The sequence below is a fragment of the Girardinichthys multiradiatus genome, chromosome 7 (assembly GCF_021462225.1).
Source record: "Girardinichthys multiradiatus isolate DD_20200921_A chromosome 7, DD_fGirMul_XY1, whole genome shotgun sequence".
Lineage (NCBI taxonomy): Eukaryota > Metazoa > Chordata > Actinopteri > Cyprinodontiformes > Goodeidae > Girardinichthys > Girardinichthys multiradiatus.
In genome coordinates this window covers 3,491,616-3,510,006 of record NC_061800.1, presented here as the reverse complement: position 1 = coordinate 3,510,006, position 18,391 = coordinate 3,491,616, and the positions used below count along the sequence as shown (strand labels likewise).

The following is an 18,391-nucleotide window of genomic DNA, read 5'->3' as shown; positions in this document are numbered from 1 at the left end:
ACTGTGGGCAGGAAGGATTTCCTGTAGCGGTCGCTTACGGCAGATCTGAAGAAGTCTCTGACTGAAGACACTGTTGTTTCTGAAGAATCCTTCTTTGGACCATCATCTTTGGATGTTCCAGAGGAGTCCCCAGAAGAGAGCCAGCCTTCTTTATGTTGGGGTCATCCATTTTGGGGGGATAGACCGGCTTGGCTGCGCAATTCGACATGCACAGTTCAACAGACGTCACAGCTCTGACGTCACCCGGGATTCTAAAACGTGTGGAAAACAAACTTTCGTTGCCATTTCCAGTGTGTCTCACGGGACGAGGCAACGGAGCCGCATATCTGGAGAGATAGAAACTCGCAGGCTAGTTACTTTTTTGTCCACACGGCCATTCCCGGAAGAGCTTGAAAGCTGGAATTCTGTCTGATACAAGGTCAAAAGATTCATATACCGATCGAAGACCACGCTGACACCCAGTGCAGGTGAAAACCTACATTGGTTTTATTTCCAAGGACCCTTGTTGATTCGGTCGACTACAACAATTCTTCATATTTTTTCCGTTTTGGATAGATGCGAAGTTTACCGTTTTTGAGTTGATCACGGATGCTTGTCACTCTGGTCCCCCCTCCTGTTTTTCTTCTGCAGACCTACTTAACCCATCCTCAACCGGTGGAGAGAAGAAATCAACATCAAGGTAATTTCATTGGTTCTTTTTATATTAAGTTGGATAGGTGTATTTAGAGGTCTGGGCAGGATGAGGCATAGTTTAATGTGATTTAGAATGACCAGTAGTTAATCTCAGGTATCAACTTGTTGCATGCAATACTGATTGAAGTGTTTTATGCTGAGCTGTTTTGATTTGCTGTGCAAGTGTGCCGAATTGTGCTGTGTGGATGTGATCAGCAAGGTGCGTGTGTTTTGTCTATCAAAACTATGAATTAACACATGTGGAATTATATACTGAACAAAAAAGTGTGAAACAACTGAAAATATGTCTTATATTATAGGTTCTTCAAAGTAGCCACCTTTTGCTTTGATTACTGCTACGCACACTCTTGGCATTCTGTTGATGAGCTTCAAGAGGTAGTCACCTGAAATTGTTTTCACTTCACAGGTGTGCCCTGTCAGGTTTAATAAGTGGGATTTCAAGCCTTATAAATGTGGTTGGGACCATCAGTTGTGTTGTGTAGGAGGTGGATACAGTACACAGCTGATAGTCCTACTGAATAGACTGTTAGAATTTGTATTGTGGAAGGGAAAAAAGCAGCTAAGTAAAGAAAAACGAGTGGCCATCATTACTTTAAGAAATGAAGGTCAGTCAGTCTGAACAATTGGGAAAACTTTGAAAGTGTCCCCAAGTGCAGTCGCAAAAACCATCAAGCGCTACAAAGAAACTGGCTCACATCAGGACCGCCCCAGGAAAGGAAGACAAAGAGTCACCTCTGCTGGGGACGATAAGTTCATCCGAGTCACCAGCCTCAGAAATCGCAGGTTAACAGCAGCTCAGATTAGAGAACATGTCAATGCCACACAGAGTTCTAACAGCAGACACATCTCTAGAACAACTGTTAAGAGGAGACTGTGTGAATCAGGCCTTCATGGTAAAATAGCTGCTAGGAAACCACTGCTGAGGACAGGCAACCAGCAGAAGAGACTTGTTTGGGCTAAACAACACAAGGAATGGACATTAGACCAGTGGAAATTTGTGCTTTGGTCTGATGAGTGCAAGTTTGAGATCTTTGGTTCCAACCACCGTGTCTCTACATGCCCGGTTCCCACGGTGAAGCATGGAGGAGGAGGTATGATGGTGTGGGGTGCTTTGCTGGTGACACTGTTGGGGATTTATTCAAAATTGAAGGCATACTGAACCAGCCTGGCTACCACAGCATCTTGCTATTCCATCCGGTTTGCGTTTAGTTGAACCATCATTTATTTTTCAACAGGACAATGACCCCAAACACACATCCAGGCTGTGTAAGGGCTATTTGACCAAGAAGGAGAGTGATGTGGTGCTGCGCCAGATGACCTGGCCTCCACAGTCACCGGACCTGAACCCAATCGAGATGGTTTGGGGTGAGCTGGACCGCAGAGTGAAGGCAAAAGGGCCAACAAGTGCTACGCATCTCTGGGAACTCTTTCAAGACTGCTGGAAAACCATGAAGCTCATCAACAGAATGCCAAGAGTTTGCGGAGCAGTAATCAAAGCAAAAGGTGGATATTTTGAAGAACCTAGAATATAAGACATATTTTCAGTTGTTTCACACTTTTTTGTTCAGTATATAATTTCACATGTGTTAATTAATAGTTTTGATGCCTTCAGTGTGAAGCTACAATATTCATAGTCATGAAAATAAAGACAACTCTTTGAATGAGAAGGTGTGTCCAAACCTTTGCTCTGTACTGTATATATATATATATACGTGTGTGTGTGTGTGTGTATATATATATATATATATATATATATATATATATGAGTGCGAGAGTGATTTATTCGTCAAAATAAGGTCAAAGTTCCCCCACCGTGAAGCGGCTGAGTAAACAATGTCATTTAGCATGGTTTTGGCTAATAATTATGGTTTTGGCTAATAATGATCAACTATTAATGATAATTAACTAATTGTGATTATTAAGGGCTTTGGGCCCATAGTCACAACACCAGAGGACATCTCTGACTTCTATTCGTAAGTAATGATTTTTGGTTAATCAATAATTTTTCTGAATTATAATTTTTTATTCTGATTTTTGATATATTTTATAAGTCAATAATCATAATCCTTACGTTTATCTGCTTGTTGAGCTTTTTTAAGTCCCTGGTTCTGATGCTGCTTCCCCAGCACATGATGGCAGAAGAGATTACACTCTCCACAACAGCCTTATAGAAGATATGCAGCATCATGATACAGACACAGGAGGCCCTAAGCTTTCTCAAGAAGTACAGTCTGCTCTGTCTCTTCTTGTAGATGGCTTTACAGTTACATCTCCACTCCAGTCTGTAGTCCAGGTGAACACCGAGATATTTATACTCCTCCACCACCTCCACCTCTTTTCCCATGATGGAAATAGTGTTTGACCTATTCCTGTCTCTTAAAATCTACAATCATCTCCTTTGTTATATTCACGTTCAAGATGAGATGATTGTTTCCACACCATACCACAATGTGGTCCACCAGCTCCCTGTACTCAGCTACTTGTGTAACTTAATTCTACAACACCTGTAACTCGAATTTCTTGCTTTTAGAATTGATCCTTATATCATGATCATAGGGGTCACAACATAAAACAAGCTGGTAAATGAATTAATTAGATTGATTAATTGATTGACAAACTATTCAGCAATACAAAGGAATAGAATAGAATAGCGTTTATTGTCCCTCAGTGGGGAAATTAAGTCAACCATGAGCAAAGTGACGAGCAAATCAGAGCATGCAGATTTACACACATGTAAAAATATTTAAATAGAAAATAAGACTAGAGACAGTAATTTTACAGAATAGAAAACATACTGTGCCGTTATTCAAAATAGCATACTCAAATTAAAGAAATGTCCAACTGATTTAAAAAATGTACATGTGCATGTATATTTTTGAATAAAAAGTAACATCAGACTATTTACAAGGAATCCAGTTATTTTTGTCAAAACTGAAACACCTTTTTAGAGATACCTGTCTCATTTCCTATCAGAAGCAAATTTCTTGGTTGAATGAAATCAATTGAAAATCTAAATCTTCCAGAGGTATGAATACATACATCTGTACATAAAAAAGGCTGCAATAAATTACCCTCAGTGACAAAAACAATTAGGCACCAAGCTTACCCAGAAAGCATGGCCCATTTCAGATTTAATTGGTACACATGCAGAGCAGTGACCATAGGACAGAAGAGATTACATTACATTAAAATGCAAGTCAGTTCAAGTATGCATGATGTTGCTCTGCAACTCTGACTGTCAAGTGTTCATTAGTAGAACAGCCTGGGGGAAAAAATCGGTCTCTGTGGCGGCTGGTTTTAGCAAGCAGCGGTTCCTTAACACAGACCTAGAACAGTCATTGAAATGCACCGTGAATAGATGATCTGAGGAGAATGTAAAAGTTCTGGGGGACTGTTTCAGCTCCACTGTGTGGAATGAGCTCTGTGCTCCTCATGGGGAGGACATTGACAGCATCACAGACTGCATTATGGACAACATTAACTTCTGTGTTTACAACACTGTGCTCTTCATGAAGGTACGGTGTTTCTCCAATAACAAGTATTGCATCAACCCTGATATAAAGGCTCTCCCCAAGGACAAGAAGAGATTGTTTAAAATTCTGTTCAACCATTGAACATTGCAGTCAGATTCAGTTATTTATTCAAATCGGATAAAAAGTTTTTCTGTCCAAGGAAACCCAGCACATTGCATCCAGTCAGTGACTTGCAGCATTCCCTCTTCCTGAATGAGCATGTAGAGACAGTGGACAGTCACTGGCGTTGACTTTGCAGCAATCCCTCATACTGAGCATGCATGTAGCGACAGTGGAGAGGAAAAACTCCCTTTTAACCGGAAGAAACCTCCAGCAGAACCAGCCTCAGTGTGAGCGGCCATCTGCCACGACCGACTGGGGGTTTGAGAGAAAGAACAGAGCAGAGACACAAAGAGAACAAAGAAGCACGGATCCAGGAGTCCTTTCTATGGGAAGGAGAAGTAAATGTTAATGGATGTAGCTCCTTTAGTCGTTTCACCTAGAAAGACCTAGAAAGAAAGAACAGATAAACTCTGAGCCAGTTTTCAAGGTTAGAGTCTGAAAAAGAGCACATATAATTAGTTACAGTAAAGCCCAATCAATCGCCATGTCTAGGAGAGAGAGACGGTTAAACACTAAAAGACAGGGCCAAGGAGGAGCTGAGAGATGTGCAAAACGAAATGGAGAAGGAAGATCAGCGATAAAAAAAAACATCTACAGAAAGATGATGGAGGACCAACTGCAGCAGAATAACATCAGTTGGGTTTGGAAGAACCCGAAAACAATTTTAGGTCACAAAAAAAAAAAAAAACTCCCAGTCTGTAGGACATTTAGATTCAGATTGAATGATCTGAAAAAGTTTTTCAACGGGTTTGATGAGATACTCAGCCCTCGCCCAGCCGTTTCCCCTGCTGCAACCCCCTTTTATCCTTGATAACTGCCTGCTGTTCTTTCTGCAACTTCACACCTCTTAGCTCTTAGCCATTTCCCACCCCCTTTGCTTCAGACAACTCCCTCTGCCACCCCCATTCAGTCCTTTTCAAAACTTCAGGTGAGGAACATGCTGCAAAGAATGTGTAAAAGGCTGCTAAGGTGGTGCATAAATCAACTGTGTGGCATCATGGGATAAATGTTCAACTTGAGCCCAAGGCTGGGAAAGTACCTGAGGAAGACCTCCTGTCTGGTAGTAGTGCCTATGACCGCACATTCGAAGGACCTCAGCATCAACGGGCCAGTAACACTGACCTCACATCGGATTAAGTACCTCGAGAGGTTGGTCTGCAACCATCTTTGCCTACTGGTGAGGTCTTCATTGGCCCTGCTGCCGTTTGCCTACTGCCTGGCATCGGGGTGGATGATGCCATCATCTACCTCCTTCACCAAGCTCTGACCAACCTGGTGAAGCCTGGAAGCACTGTGAGGATCATGTTCTTTGATTTCTCCAATCCTTTCAATACCATCCAGCTGGGACATTTGAGGGTTAAAATGGAGCTATCAGGAGTGGACCACCGCCTGCTCCAGTGGATACTGGACTACCTCACTGGTCGCTCACAGTATGTGAGGACTGGCTGTTCCCCCCTCTGCTAATTCTGCGGCAGCCATCCACACTGTTACCAGTAGACTCCAAACACAGTATCCTCAGGCCCTTTTCCTGATATCGGGGGATTTTTAATAATGTGTCCCTGTCCTCCACTTTCCCCACCTTCAGTCAGTATGTTAACTGCTAAATCACATACAATAAAACATTGGACTTACTGCCTGCCAACATGAATAAATGAATTTTAATCAATTCTATGATACTGTAGTCTCATTGTCGGCACTAAGTCGGACCTGTTCCCAGTGCATGTTGGACTCCGGCATGGCTGCCCTTTGTCGCCGGTCCTGTTCATACCTTTTATGGACAGGATTTCTAGACGCAGCCAAGGGCCGGAGGGGGTCTGGTTTGGGGACCAGTGGATTTCGTCTCTTCTTTTTGCGGATGACGTGGTCCTGCTGGCCCCCTCTAGCCAAGACCTACAGCATGCGCTGTGGCGGTTCGCAGCCGAGTGTGAAGCGGCTGGGATGAGGATCAGTTCCTCCAAGTCCAAGGCCATGGTACTCGACCGGAAAAGGGTGGCTTGTCCTCTTCAGGTTGGAGGGGAGTTCCTGCCTCAAGTGGAGGAGTTTAAGTATCTCGGGGTCTTGTTCACGAGTGAGGGAAGAATGGAGCGGGAGATCGACAGACGGATCGGTGCGGCTGCCACAGTAATGGGGGCGCTGTGCCGGTCCATTGTGGTGAAGAGAGAGCTGAGCCGAAAAGCAAAGCTCTCAATTTACTGGTCGGTCTACGTACCTACCCTCACCTATGGCCATGAACTTTGGGTCATGACCGAAAGAACGAGATCACGGATACAAGGGGCTGAAATGAGCTGGGAAAGTACCTGAGGAAGACCTCGGGAGGTGTTCCTCCGTAGGGTGGCCGGGCACTCCCTTAGAGATAGGGTGAGGAGCTCGGCCATCCGGGAGGAGCTCGGAGTAGAGCCGCTTCTCCTCCACATCGAGAGGAGCCAGTTGAGGTGGCTCGGGCATCTATACCGGATGCCTCCTGGGAAAGTACCTGAGGAAGACCTCGGGAGGTGTTCCAGGCACGTCCCACCGGGAGGAGGCCCAGGGGACGGCCCAGGACACGCTGGAGGGACTATGTCTCTCGGCTGGCCTGGGAACGCCTTGGGCTCCCCCTGGAGGAGCTGGAGGAGGTGTCTGGAGAGAGGGACGTCTGGGCTTCTCTGCTGAGTCTGCTGCCCCCGCGACCCGGTCCTGGATAAGCGGAAGACGACGAACGAACGAACTTTATGTCTGTTATTTTGTGTTATTTTTATTTATGTAGGCACCATTGCAGAAGGGAGAATGAATTGTGGCTTGGTAACAAATGGAGCATTCAGCTCTAAAGAAGACCAGTGGGCCGAAACATCTGCATGACTTTGAAATAGCAATGGAAAATATCTGGTAAAGGACAAATCAGTCAAACAAACAGTGCAGCTTCTTTCATGTACCGAATGCAAGTTTTCTTTGACTGGAGGTTTTATATATTTTTGGCTTTGCAACATACAACAAAGAAACTGGGACATTGCATCCTTTTTAACAATAGATGAGTATTTCTTACCTTTCTCAAATACACTGGGTAACTGAAAGCTGTCCTTCAGTTTGTCCTGGAATAAACACAGACAGCAAATGTTGTCATGTCTTAAAGATAGATTAATGTTTCTGCACAGAGCTGAACGCTCAGTTACCCGTTTTTCTACAGATGCATAGTATTTGGACCACCAGTCAATGACAGACTCTGCAGATTCATCAGCAATGGTCCGTCTCCTCCTCTTAGTGGACCGGCGGATGCTCTTTGAGCTGCTCTCCTATGTGGAAAATATTCATTAACTTTAAAACAGTCTTGTTGTTGGTGCATGTGACATGACCACATATCTTTAACATCTGAATTTCACCTTTTTCTTCTTCGCCTCTGGTTTTTGTGTGAGTGGAGCTGGAGGTGGCGCTTCTTCCTCCAAAGTAATTAGAAAGTCCTGATTAGTTAGGGCCACAGTTGAACAGGTCTCTACAGCATCCTGAGACCGCCCTGTCAATCACAGTTCATTTTAGTTCTATTTATTTAGAACTAAATAAAACAAATGTCATCCCAAGGCACCCTGCAAGGCAAACTGTTTCAATTTATATCCAGTTACAGTATACGGGTCATTTCTATCAAATTCATACATCTTATTGTCGAGCACAGAGTACAATCAATCATAGCATGCATGCCTTTGACCAGTTTATTCTGGAATTCTTCTTTCTAGTAAGAATTGTGGTTTTCAGCTTTTATTTTGTGCTCAATTTGAAACTTGCTTTAACCTAGTTTAGACATTGTAGTCGTTCTGTCTGTTGCTAATCGTGTGCATCTGCTGATCTGTGTTTCTTCATTGGATCTCATCAGATATCTGGGTTACTTTGTTACTTGGGTACTTTGTTCAACCAGTTCTTCCATTTTGTGCTGACCTACTTACCATTTCAGACCAATTTACCTACCATAGGTGCTGATAATTTTAATCCTTCAACCACTAGATACATTAGTTTTGGTACTTTTCTTTAGACTTTCATGGAGACACAAAGGTGCAATAAATTAATTCAAGAAATAAAATATTTAGACTAATTTGGGAGCTGTCTGTCATGGGTCAGTGGAAGAACAGCATGGTGCATATTAATTTAAAAGTCTGGGGGCGAATAAATGACCTGAACTATAATGTACTGAACAATACTAAGAAAAAGTATTTACCCCCTTACAGATTTCTTGTGGGTTTTTTTTTTCACAGAATATTTCCCCCAAATAGTGATGTGCCGATGTTCATGTAAATGATAAATCATCTTTAAACTCCAGGGCTAATTGTGGAGTACCACAGGGTTCACTGATGGGGCTAATTCTCTTTACTATATACAGGGGTTGGACAATGAAACTGAAACACCTGGTATTAGACCACAATAATTTATTAGTATGGTGTAGGGCCTCCTTTTGCAGCCAATACAGCGTCAATTCGTCTTGGGAATGACATATACAAGTCTTGCACAGAGGTCAGAGGGATTTTAAGCCATTCTTCTTGCAGGATAGTGGCCAGGTCACTACGTGATACTGGTGGAGGAAAACGTTTCCTGACTCGCTCCTCCAAAACACCCCAAACTGGCTCAATAATATATAGATCTGGTGACTGTGCAGGCCATGGGAGATGTTCAACTTCACTTTCATGTTCATCAAACCAATCTTTCACCAGTCTTGCTGTGTGTATTGGTGCATTGTCATCCTGATACACGGCACCGCCTTCAGGATACAATGTTTGAACCATTGGATGCACATGGTCCTCAAGAATGGTTCAGTAGTCCTTGGCAGTGACGTGCCCATCTAGCACAAGTATTGGGCCAAGGGAATGCCATGATATGGCAGCCCAAACCATCACTGATCCACCGCCATGCTTCACTCTGGGCATGCAACGGTCTGGGTGGTACGCTTCTTTGGGGATTCTCCACACCGTAACTCTCCCGGATGTGGGGAAAACAGTAAAGGTGGACTCATCAGAGAACAATACATGTTTCACATTGTCCACAGCCCAAGATTTGCGCTCCTTGCACCATTGAAACCAATGTTTGGCATTGGCATGAGTGACCAAAGGTTTGGCTTTTCAGGTGACTACCTCTTGAAGTTCATCAACAGAATGCCAAGAGTGTGCGTAGCAGTAATCAAAGCAAAAGGTGGCTACTTTGAAGAACCTAGAATATAAGACATATTTTCAGTTGTTTCACACTTTTTTGTTCAGTATATAATTCCACATGTGTTAATTCATAGTTTTGATGCCTTCAGTGTGAAGCTACAATATTCATAGTCATGAAAATAAAGACAACTCTTTGAATGAGAAGGTGGGTCCAAACCTTTGGTCTGTACTGTATGTTTCACATTGTCCACAGCCCAAGATTTGCATTCCTTGCACCATTGAAACCAGCGTTTGGCATTGGCATGAGTGACCAAAGCTTTGGCTATAGCAGCCCGGCCGTGTATACCCTGTTGACCCTGTGGAGCTCCCGACGGACAGTTCTGGTGGAAACAGGAGAGTTGAGGTGCATATTTAATTCTGCCGTGATTTGGACAGCCGTGGTTTTATGTTTTTTGGATACAATCCGGGTTAGTACCCGAACATCCCTTTCAGACAGCTTCCTCTTGCGTCCACAGTTAATCCTGTTGGATGTGCTTCGTCCTACTTGGTGGTATGCTGACATTACCCTGGATACCGTGGCTCTTGATACATCACAAAGACTTGCTGTCTTGGTCACAGATGCGCCAGCAAGATGTGAACCAACAATTTGTCCTTTTTTTAACTCTGGTATGTCACCCATAATGTGTGCATTTCAATATTGTGAGCAAAACTGTGCTCTTATCCTGCTAACTGAACCTTCACACTCTGCTCTTACTGGTACAATGTGCAATCAATGAAGACTGGCTACCAGGCTGGTCCAATTTAGCCATGAAACCTCCCACACTAAAATGACAGGTGTTTCATTGTCCAACCCCTGTACATTTTGTATTTACTCAGATTATGTTTCTCTGGTATTAAAATCTGTCTGGTCATTTTAAACATTTGAGTGTGACAAACAGTAAACAAGGAATCTGCAAGGGAGCTCAGTAATTAGAATCCAATTGGACTGTATGTAACTGAACATGAATTTTACTGAACGTTGTGATTATATCAGAATGAACTGGATGGACGTTCGCCCAATTTGGACCAAATTGGGTTATCTATGTTAGATATGAATTAATTTGTCTTGTAAAAAAACCACAGGATGGCAGTTGTTGCAAGCTGAATTGAAATGAAACCCCAAAACTGCAAAAGTATGTGGTGAAGGAACAGCATTCATGCAATATTTTTCTGGCTTATTTGTGATCACATTTGGGTAATTTTGTGGTAGTGTTGTATAAATTGTCCTTGTTGTAGTTGCATTGTTTTTGTGTATATGTTTAGTCATTTTGCTAATTGTGATTTTTTTTTTTTTATTGTGTAATCAGTCAGTTTAAGTTTTGCTTTGTTTTTTTGGATTTGTTTACATCTTTGTTGTTGTTAAGTGTCTTGCTCTTGTTTATTTATAGCTGCATTCATGCATGTTTGGAAGTTTTTCTGTTTTAAAAATTATTGCTTGTTCAAATCAGTTCTTCCATATTTTATATTATTTTATCCATATTCTTTTATTGTACAAGATGCTAGAAAACTGGAAAGACTAAACCGTCATTACCTTCAGCTCCGTGCGGCTCTGGTGTCAGGGAAGGTCTTGGGGTATGCGTGACCTTAGGTGGTTGAACTGCATGAGGTGGTGGAGTGTACTTGAAGGCTTTGAGGGTGTTGATAATGTGGTTTCCAACCAGTGTACTGCGGCCAAAGGCCCGCCAGTCAACAACTGTGATACTGAGAGGAGGGTGGAGGTGTTCATTTTCTGGTAACTCCTGCAGCACAATAGAGTAAGGGGAAAAGTGCTCAAGAAATATATCAGTACAGTGTACAAAGTGTATTACACGCTTTTCTTCCAAACTCCCTGCTTGTTTGCATTCTTTTACTCTTAACTTTTTATCTCCTTGCCAAAATTTCGGAAAATTTGTTATAAAACTACTTCATACCAGTGACTCCCAAGAATTATTATTATTTTTTCTAAAGGATTTCTGCATTTTTTTTAATTGAATCCAATAGAAGGTCAAGTCGACGTCAGCTAATCAGCACAATTCAATTCAGTTTTATTTACAGGTCCTTCTCAAAAAATTAGCATATTGTGATAAAGTTCATTATTTTCCATAATGTAATGATGAAAATTTTATATTCATATATTTTAGATTCATTGCACACTAACTGAAATATTTCAGGTCTTTTATTGTCTTAATACAGATGATTTTGGCATACAGCTCAAGAAAACCCAAAATTCCTATCTCACAAAATTAGCATATCATTAAAAGGGTCTCTAAACGAGCTATGAACCTAATCATCTGAATCAACGAGTTAACTCTAAACACCTGCAAAAGATTCCTGAGGCCTTTAAAACTCCCAGCCTGGTTCATCACTCAAAACCCCAATCATGGGTAAGACTGCCGACCTGACTGCTGTCCATAAGGCCACTATTGACACCCTCAAGCAAGAGGGTAAGACACAGAAAGAAATTTCTGAACGAATAGGCTGTTCCCAGAGTGCTGTATCAAGGCACCTCAGTGGGAAGTCTGTGGGAAGGAAAAGGTGCGGCAGAAAATGCTGCACAACGAGAAGAGGTGACCGGACCCTGAGGAAGATTGTGGAGAAGGGCCGATTCCAGACCTTGGGGGACCTGCAGAAGCAGTGGACTGAGTCTGGAGTAGAAACATCCAGAGCCACCGTGTACAGGCGTGTGCAGGAAATGGGCTACAGGTGCCGCATTCCCTAGACCTGGGCTACAGAGAAGCAGCACTGGACTGTTGCTTAGTGGTTCAAAGTACTTTTTTCGGATGAAAGCAAATTCTGCATGTCATTCGGAAATCAAGGTGCCAGAGTCTGGAGGAAGACCTGGGAGAAGGAAATGCCAAAATGCCAGACGTCCAGTGTCAAGTACCCACAGTCAGTGATGGTCTGGGGTGCCGTGTCAGCTGCTGGTGTTGGTCCACTGTGTTTTATCAAGGGGAGGGTCAATGCAGCTAGCTATCAGGAGATTTTGGAGCACTTCATGCTTCCATCTGCTGAAAAGCTTTATGGAGATGAAGATTTCATTTTTCAGCACGACCTGGCACCTGCTCACAGTGCCAAAACCACTGGTAAATGGTTTACTGACCATGGTATCACTGTGCTCAATTGGCCTGCCAACTCTCCTGACCTGAACCCCATAGAGAATCTGTGGGATATTGTGAAGAGAACGTTGAGAGACTTAAGACCCAACACTCTGGATGAGCTAAAGGCCGCTATCGAAGCATCCTGGGCCTCCATAAGACCTCAGCAGTGCCACAGGCTGATTGCCTCCATGCCACGCCGCATTGAAGCAGTCATTTCTGCAAAAGGATTCCCAACCAAGTATTGAGTGCATAACTGTACATGATTATTTGAAGGTTGACGTTTTTTGTATTAAAAACACTTTTCTTTTATTGGTCGGATTAAATATGCTAATTTTGTGAGATAGGAATTTTGGGTTTTCATGAGCTGTATGCCAAAATCATCCGTATTAAGACAATAAAAGACCTGAAATATTTCAGTTAGTGTGCAATGAATCTAAAATATATGAATGTTAAATTTTCATTATTACATTATAGAAAATAATGAACTTTATCACAATATGCAAATTGTTTGAGAAGGACCTGTATATAGCACCAATTCACAACACATGTCATCTCAAGGCACTTCACAAAGAGTTTGGAATGGTATAGGGTTGTTGGAGAGCTTAGATTAAACTACTGAGTGTTAGAGTTTGGCCATTTTAGAATGGGCTATGTATAGGGGTACTAAGTAAAATAATATACTGATAAAGTGTGTCCATGTAAAGCCCACTGGTGGGCATTGCTATACTAAAACCACAAGGATTGGGGGTACCTCTCTCTGTCAGATTATAGCCATTGGAAAAGAGAAGGGGTCGCACCGGTAGCAGAAATGGAGGGTGTGTTGCGCCTCAACCATAACTTAGCCGGTTTAGGCTAAACCTGACTCCCCCTTACTCCATCCAACAGGGAGGGAGGAAGGCAGAGGTAAAAATAATTGGAGAGCGTTGTTTCCTGTCGCATTGTGTGAAAGGTGGGTAACTTTAAAATGGGCTAAGTCAATTCAATCGAATCATATAGATTTCAAGTCAGGCACAAGCATTCCAATTTATAACTAACTATTGAACAGTACAGTCAGATTCAGTTATTTATTCAAATTGGATAAAAAGTTTTTATATCTAAAGAAACCCAGCAGATTGCATCGAGTCAGTGACTTATAGCATTCACTCCTCCTGGATGAGCATATAGCGACAGTGGACAGTCACTGGCGTTGGCTTTGCAGCAATCCCTCATACTGAGCATGATGCGTTTCTTCACCACAGAAGACTTCCACAAACTTGAACAGAAATTGACTGTTTTAACTCCATCCACTAGCAGTGAATATTTAGGTAAATATGGGGTACAGCGATAATTCAACTCTGCCTGTGATCCCTAACAATGACAGCCAGCTCAACGACTGAGCAAACAGAACACTGAGAATAAACCCCCCAGCAGCCCCCTCTGGCATGTTTTAGGCGTATGGCCAAAAAATCAAGGAAGACAACTCACTGGAAGATCTCTGCAATTAAATAAATCAGAATGGCCAGAATTACAGAGACATGCCCCCGTTTCCCCTGGGAAAAGGAGACTTCGACAGCTGGAAATAATGGAAATCCCCTCCAAAACAGATTTCCCTCATTACAGAATGAAAACCAGGAAAATAATCCATTTTCTAAGAACAATAAAAGGTAATGTGAACAATCTTCATTCTAAACAGTCTTCTCCTAAATTGCCAGAGAAGAAGTGCCCCACCGGACCATGGACCCTAATAATGTGCAACACAGCTGTGAATGGGATCAAAAACTTCTGCAACAAGAAAAACACAGAAAGTTACGATTGGTACCAGTAACGTGGTGTCCGATATCTCAGAGAATATTCTGACAATCACAGAACGCCCGACTCCCGAAAACCTTATTATATACTTTGAAGCCATGGATGTGTCACATAGATCAAACTTCAGGTTCACTATAACATCCATAAAAAGAGACTCCACAGATATAACTTACAACTGAAAAATTCAAGAGAATCTTTCTTCTCTGAGATCATCAGCAAAAACATTAACAATGCTCGTGCATTATTTGCCACGGTCGACAGGTTAACTAACCCTCTCGAAACTGTAGCATCTGAACTCCACTCTACCAGGGCCTGCAATGAATTTGCTAACTTCTTCACTGGAAAAATCCAAAACATCAGAGGGGCAGTCAGCACATCCGCATCAACTCCAGTACCAAAGTTGTCTCCAACTATAACTAATTTTGACAAAATTTCCCAAATTCATCAAGTAAACTACAAAATCATACACCAACTAAGCTCTTCTTCCTGTTGTCTTGATGTTTTACCCACAGCTTTCCTTAAGAAAGCTTTGCCCGTAATAACATCTGATTTAACACAAATAATAAATGCGTCCCTTTTGACATTCTCTTTCTGCTCTTGGTGGGGTCAGACGCTTTTCCACTCTCTCCTTGATCCTCCCCCGTTTTTTGCTCTGCTTCAGCTTTTTGTCTATGTTTTTCTTAGAGCCTCTGTTCGCATATTCTCCTAATGTTCATTATGGATTTGGTCAGCTGTTCTCTCAACGCAATCGATCAAATTTTCTCGACAGGAAGACAGGGTAAAGGGGAACCCTCATCCAGACTGGACGTTCTTCTCCGGATACGCAATGGATTCCTGGCAGTGGAAGATTGTGTGCCTGACAACAATGTCAGTCGAGGACGTGGAAGATTTGTACATAATTGGATTTCTGATAACAGGATTTCTGCTGGATTCCCAACAGTTTTACAAAGAATTCTGGAATATTTTAGCCCCAATATTCCAAAGAATGGTGCAGGAAACCAAACAAAATGGCAGACTTCCGCCAAATATAAATTCTGCCAACATCACTCTCTTGTTAAAACCAGGAAAAGACCCAGTACTCCCTACCAGCTACCGACCCATATCCCTTATTAACGTCGATCTCAAAATAATCTGTAAAGCCCTCGCAAAAAGACTAGAAAAGGTTACTCCTCTCATAATACATCCTGACCAAATTGGATTTATTAAAGGTAGGCATTCATCCACTAATTCATGTAGATTACTTAATTTAATAGATTATTCCTACAGTAAAAATATTGAGACCAATATATTATTTCTAGATGTAGAAAAAACATTTGATAGAGTTAACTGGAAATTCTTGTTTGCAACCTTGACTAAATTTGGTTTTGGAAGCTCTTTCATAAACTGGATAAAAATATTATACAGTTCCCCAGCAGCATGTATCAGAACAAATAACCAAACATCTTCCTGCTTCTGTCTTTAGAGGGGCACCAGGCAGGGATGCCCACTTTCGCCCTCATTATTTGCTATTTTTATTGAACCACTAGCAGCAGCAATCAGACAAACTAAAGATATTAAAGGCATAAAATTCAGGAATATTGAACATAAAATATGTCTTTATGCAGAAGATGTATTACTCTTTCTCCAGCATTTGCAAACCTCTGTCGCTCAGGTGATTGGATTGATAAATTCTTTCTCAAGAATTTCAGACTATTCTATAAATTGGTTAAAATCGACAGTTCTTCCAATTAATTGTTCTTTCAACAATTTTCCTAATATACAACTACAATCAGGGAATATTACATATTTGGGCATTAATGTGTCTCCTAGATTGGCAGATTTAACAAAACTAAACCACATCCCGCTCTTAAAAAAAAGTGGAAGATGATCTCGCTAGATGGAAATCTCTACCCATATAACTCATGGGCAGGGTTGCTTCAATAAAAATGATGGTCTTGCCAAAAATCAATTACTTATTTGCAATGATTCCGAATAAACCGTCATCTGACTGGTTTAGATCTCTGGACTCCTCCATCACTAAATTTCTCTGGAAAGATAAGCCCCCACGTATTAGCCTAAAAACACTACAAAAGACCAAAGATAAAGGAGGACTAGATCTGCCTAACTTTCATCTTTACTTCTTAACTAACAGGCTACATTACATCTCAAAATGGTTTAAACACAGTCCTCTAGATGAACCCTGGCTAGACGTAGAACAGACATTATGCAATAATATACAGATTTCCGATCTACCATTTATTAGCTCAAATATAAAACGGCCTCTACTTTCCTAATGTGGCCTCTTCTCTCATCTAGTAAGGGCAGCGCCTGTGAGTGGGCAGCAAAGCCTCGGTGACCCGTCCCCCCCTTGTCTTGTGTCATGATGTCTGTTTGGATGGGTTGTACTGGAATTCTAATTTCCCCTCAATAAAGTATCTTTGAATTTGAATTGAATTGAATTGATGTATGCTTCAAAAGCCTCAACATCAGCACCTCTCTGACAGCATGGTGGGAATATATAAAAATGACAGGGTCTTCACTAATCCCATGCAGAAGTACACCCATCTGGAACAACCCTGACATCCTACAAAAAAATAATATGATACATTTTCCATAATGGAGGAGTAAAGGAATTGAATACGTGGAACATATATTTGAAGGAATTCAGTTCATCCCATTTAACAGATTAATTATACAATACAGGATGGACAAGAATACATTTTTAGAATATCAACAAATTACATCTATAATAAAAAATAAAGTTAGACTTAATAACGTTGGGTTACAAATGCCATCAAGTGTACTAGAGTTCCTAAAACTCAACTCCCCCAAATTAATGTCTAAAATATGCAGGACACTGTCTAATATAGATTAATCAATTTCCCTTCCTATTACAAAATGGGAGGTGGACTTATCAGTTAACTTTGACCAAACATTCTGGTCTCAGATATGTTCCAGAACTTTTAAACTGACAAGTAACCCCAGTTTGCAATTAATACAATATAGAATCCTTCATAGAGTATACTATACAGGTCAACAGATGTTCAGGATGGGCTTGGCACCTTCCAATATTTGCTTACACTGCACAAGCAATATACCAGATAATTATATCCATGCACTATGGTTATTTACACCTGTTCAGAGGTTCTGGTGCCTGATATGTGAAGACTTCTCAAAGTGAAAAAAAACCCAAAACAAAACAAAAAAACATATTTGGAGTGGCCTTTGACTGTGCTATGTAAACATTATTAGTTAAGTTTTCAGTCCAACTTTCCTTTCATTTTCTTATCAATCATTTTATCATTCTTTTTTTATTGAATTAATTTTTTATTATCATCTTTTTAATTATTAATTTTTTATTCTCTTTAATTACTTAATTACCTTTATGCCATTGCAATGTACTTTTGCTTTTATGTCTCTTTCCATGAATTGTCTTGCTACTGAAATGCGATATTTAAATAAACTTGCCTTGCCTTACATTGTTGGGTAATGAGTTTTAAAGGCCTCAGGAATTTTTTGCAGGTGTTTAGAGTTAACTCGTTGATTCAGATGATTAGGTTCATAGCTCGTTTAGAGACCCTTTTAATGATATGCTAATTTTGTGAGATAGGAATTTTGGGTTTTCATGAGCTGTATGCCACAATCATCCGTATTAAGACAATAAAAGACCTGAAATATTTCAGTTAGTGTGCAATGAATCTAAAATATATGACTGTTAAATTTTCATCATTACATTATGGAAAATAATGAACTTTATCACAATATGCTAATATTTTGAGAAGGACCTGTATAGCCTTTAATGCTGTCTTAGACTCAATTGGCTTTGCTCAAAATATCCGCATACCTACCCACTTTTGTTTTCATACTCTGGACCTTGTGCTGACGAGTGTTAAGAAATAACAGTATTTCCTCATAACCCTGTCTTGTCTGACCATTTTTTAAATAACCTTTGAGTTCAATTTACCTGAGTACTGCACACCTGATTTTCTTTTTATTATAGTAGGACATTATCAGACAATGCTGTAACAACCCTCCATTTTTAGTTCCGTTTTTAATTTTCTCATTATCACAGAAAATC

General features: G+C 41.2%; 1 protein-coding gene across 1 annotated transcript in view; it reads right to left on the bottom strand.

Moving 5' to 3' along the window:
- fer1l6 (fer-1 like family member 6) overlaps positions 1-18,391 on the bottom strand; it is a 101,639-nt gene that overhangs the window by 14,798 nt on the left and 68,450 nt on the right. Inside the window, exons 28-32 of the mRNA XM_047370648.1 lie at positions 11,001-11,208; positions 7,682-7,812; positions 7,475-7,594; positions 7,076-7,393; positions 5,542-5,669 (exon numbers count right to left, since the gene is read on the bottom strand). Of these exons, the coding sequence (XP_047226604.1) occupies positions 5,542-5,669; positions 7,076-7,393; positions 7,475-7,594; positions 7,682-7,812; positions 11,001-11,208 (905 nt within the window). The remainder of the gene's footprint in view (positions 1-5,541; positions 5,670-7,075; positions 7,394-7,474; positions 7,595-7,681; positions 7,813-11,000; positions 11,209-18,391) is intronic.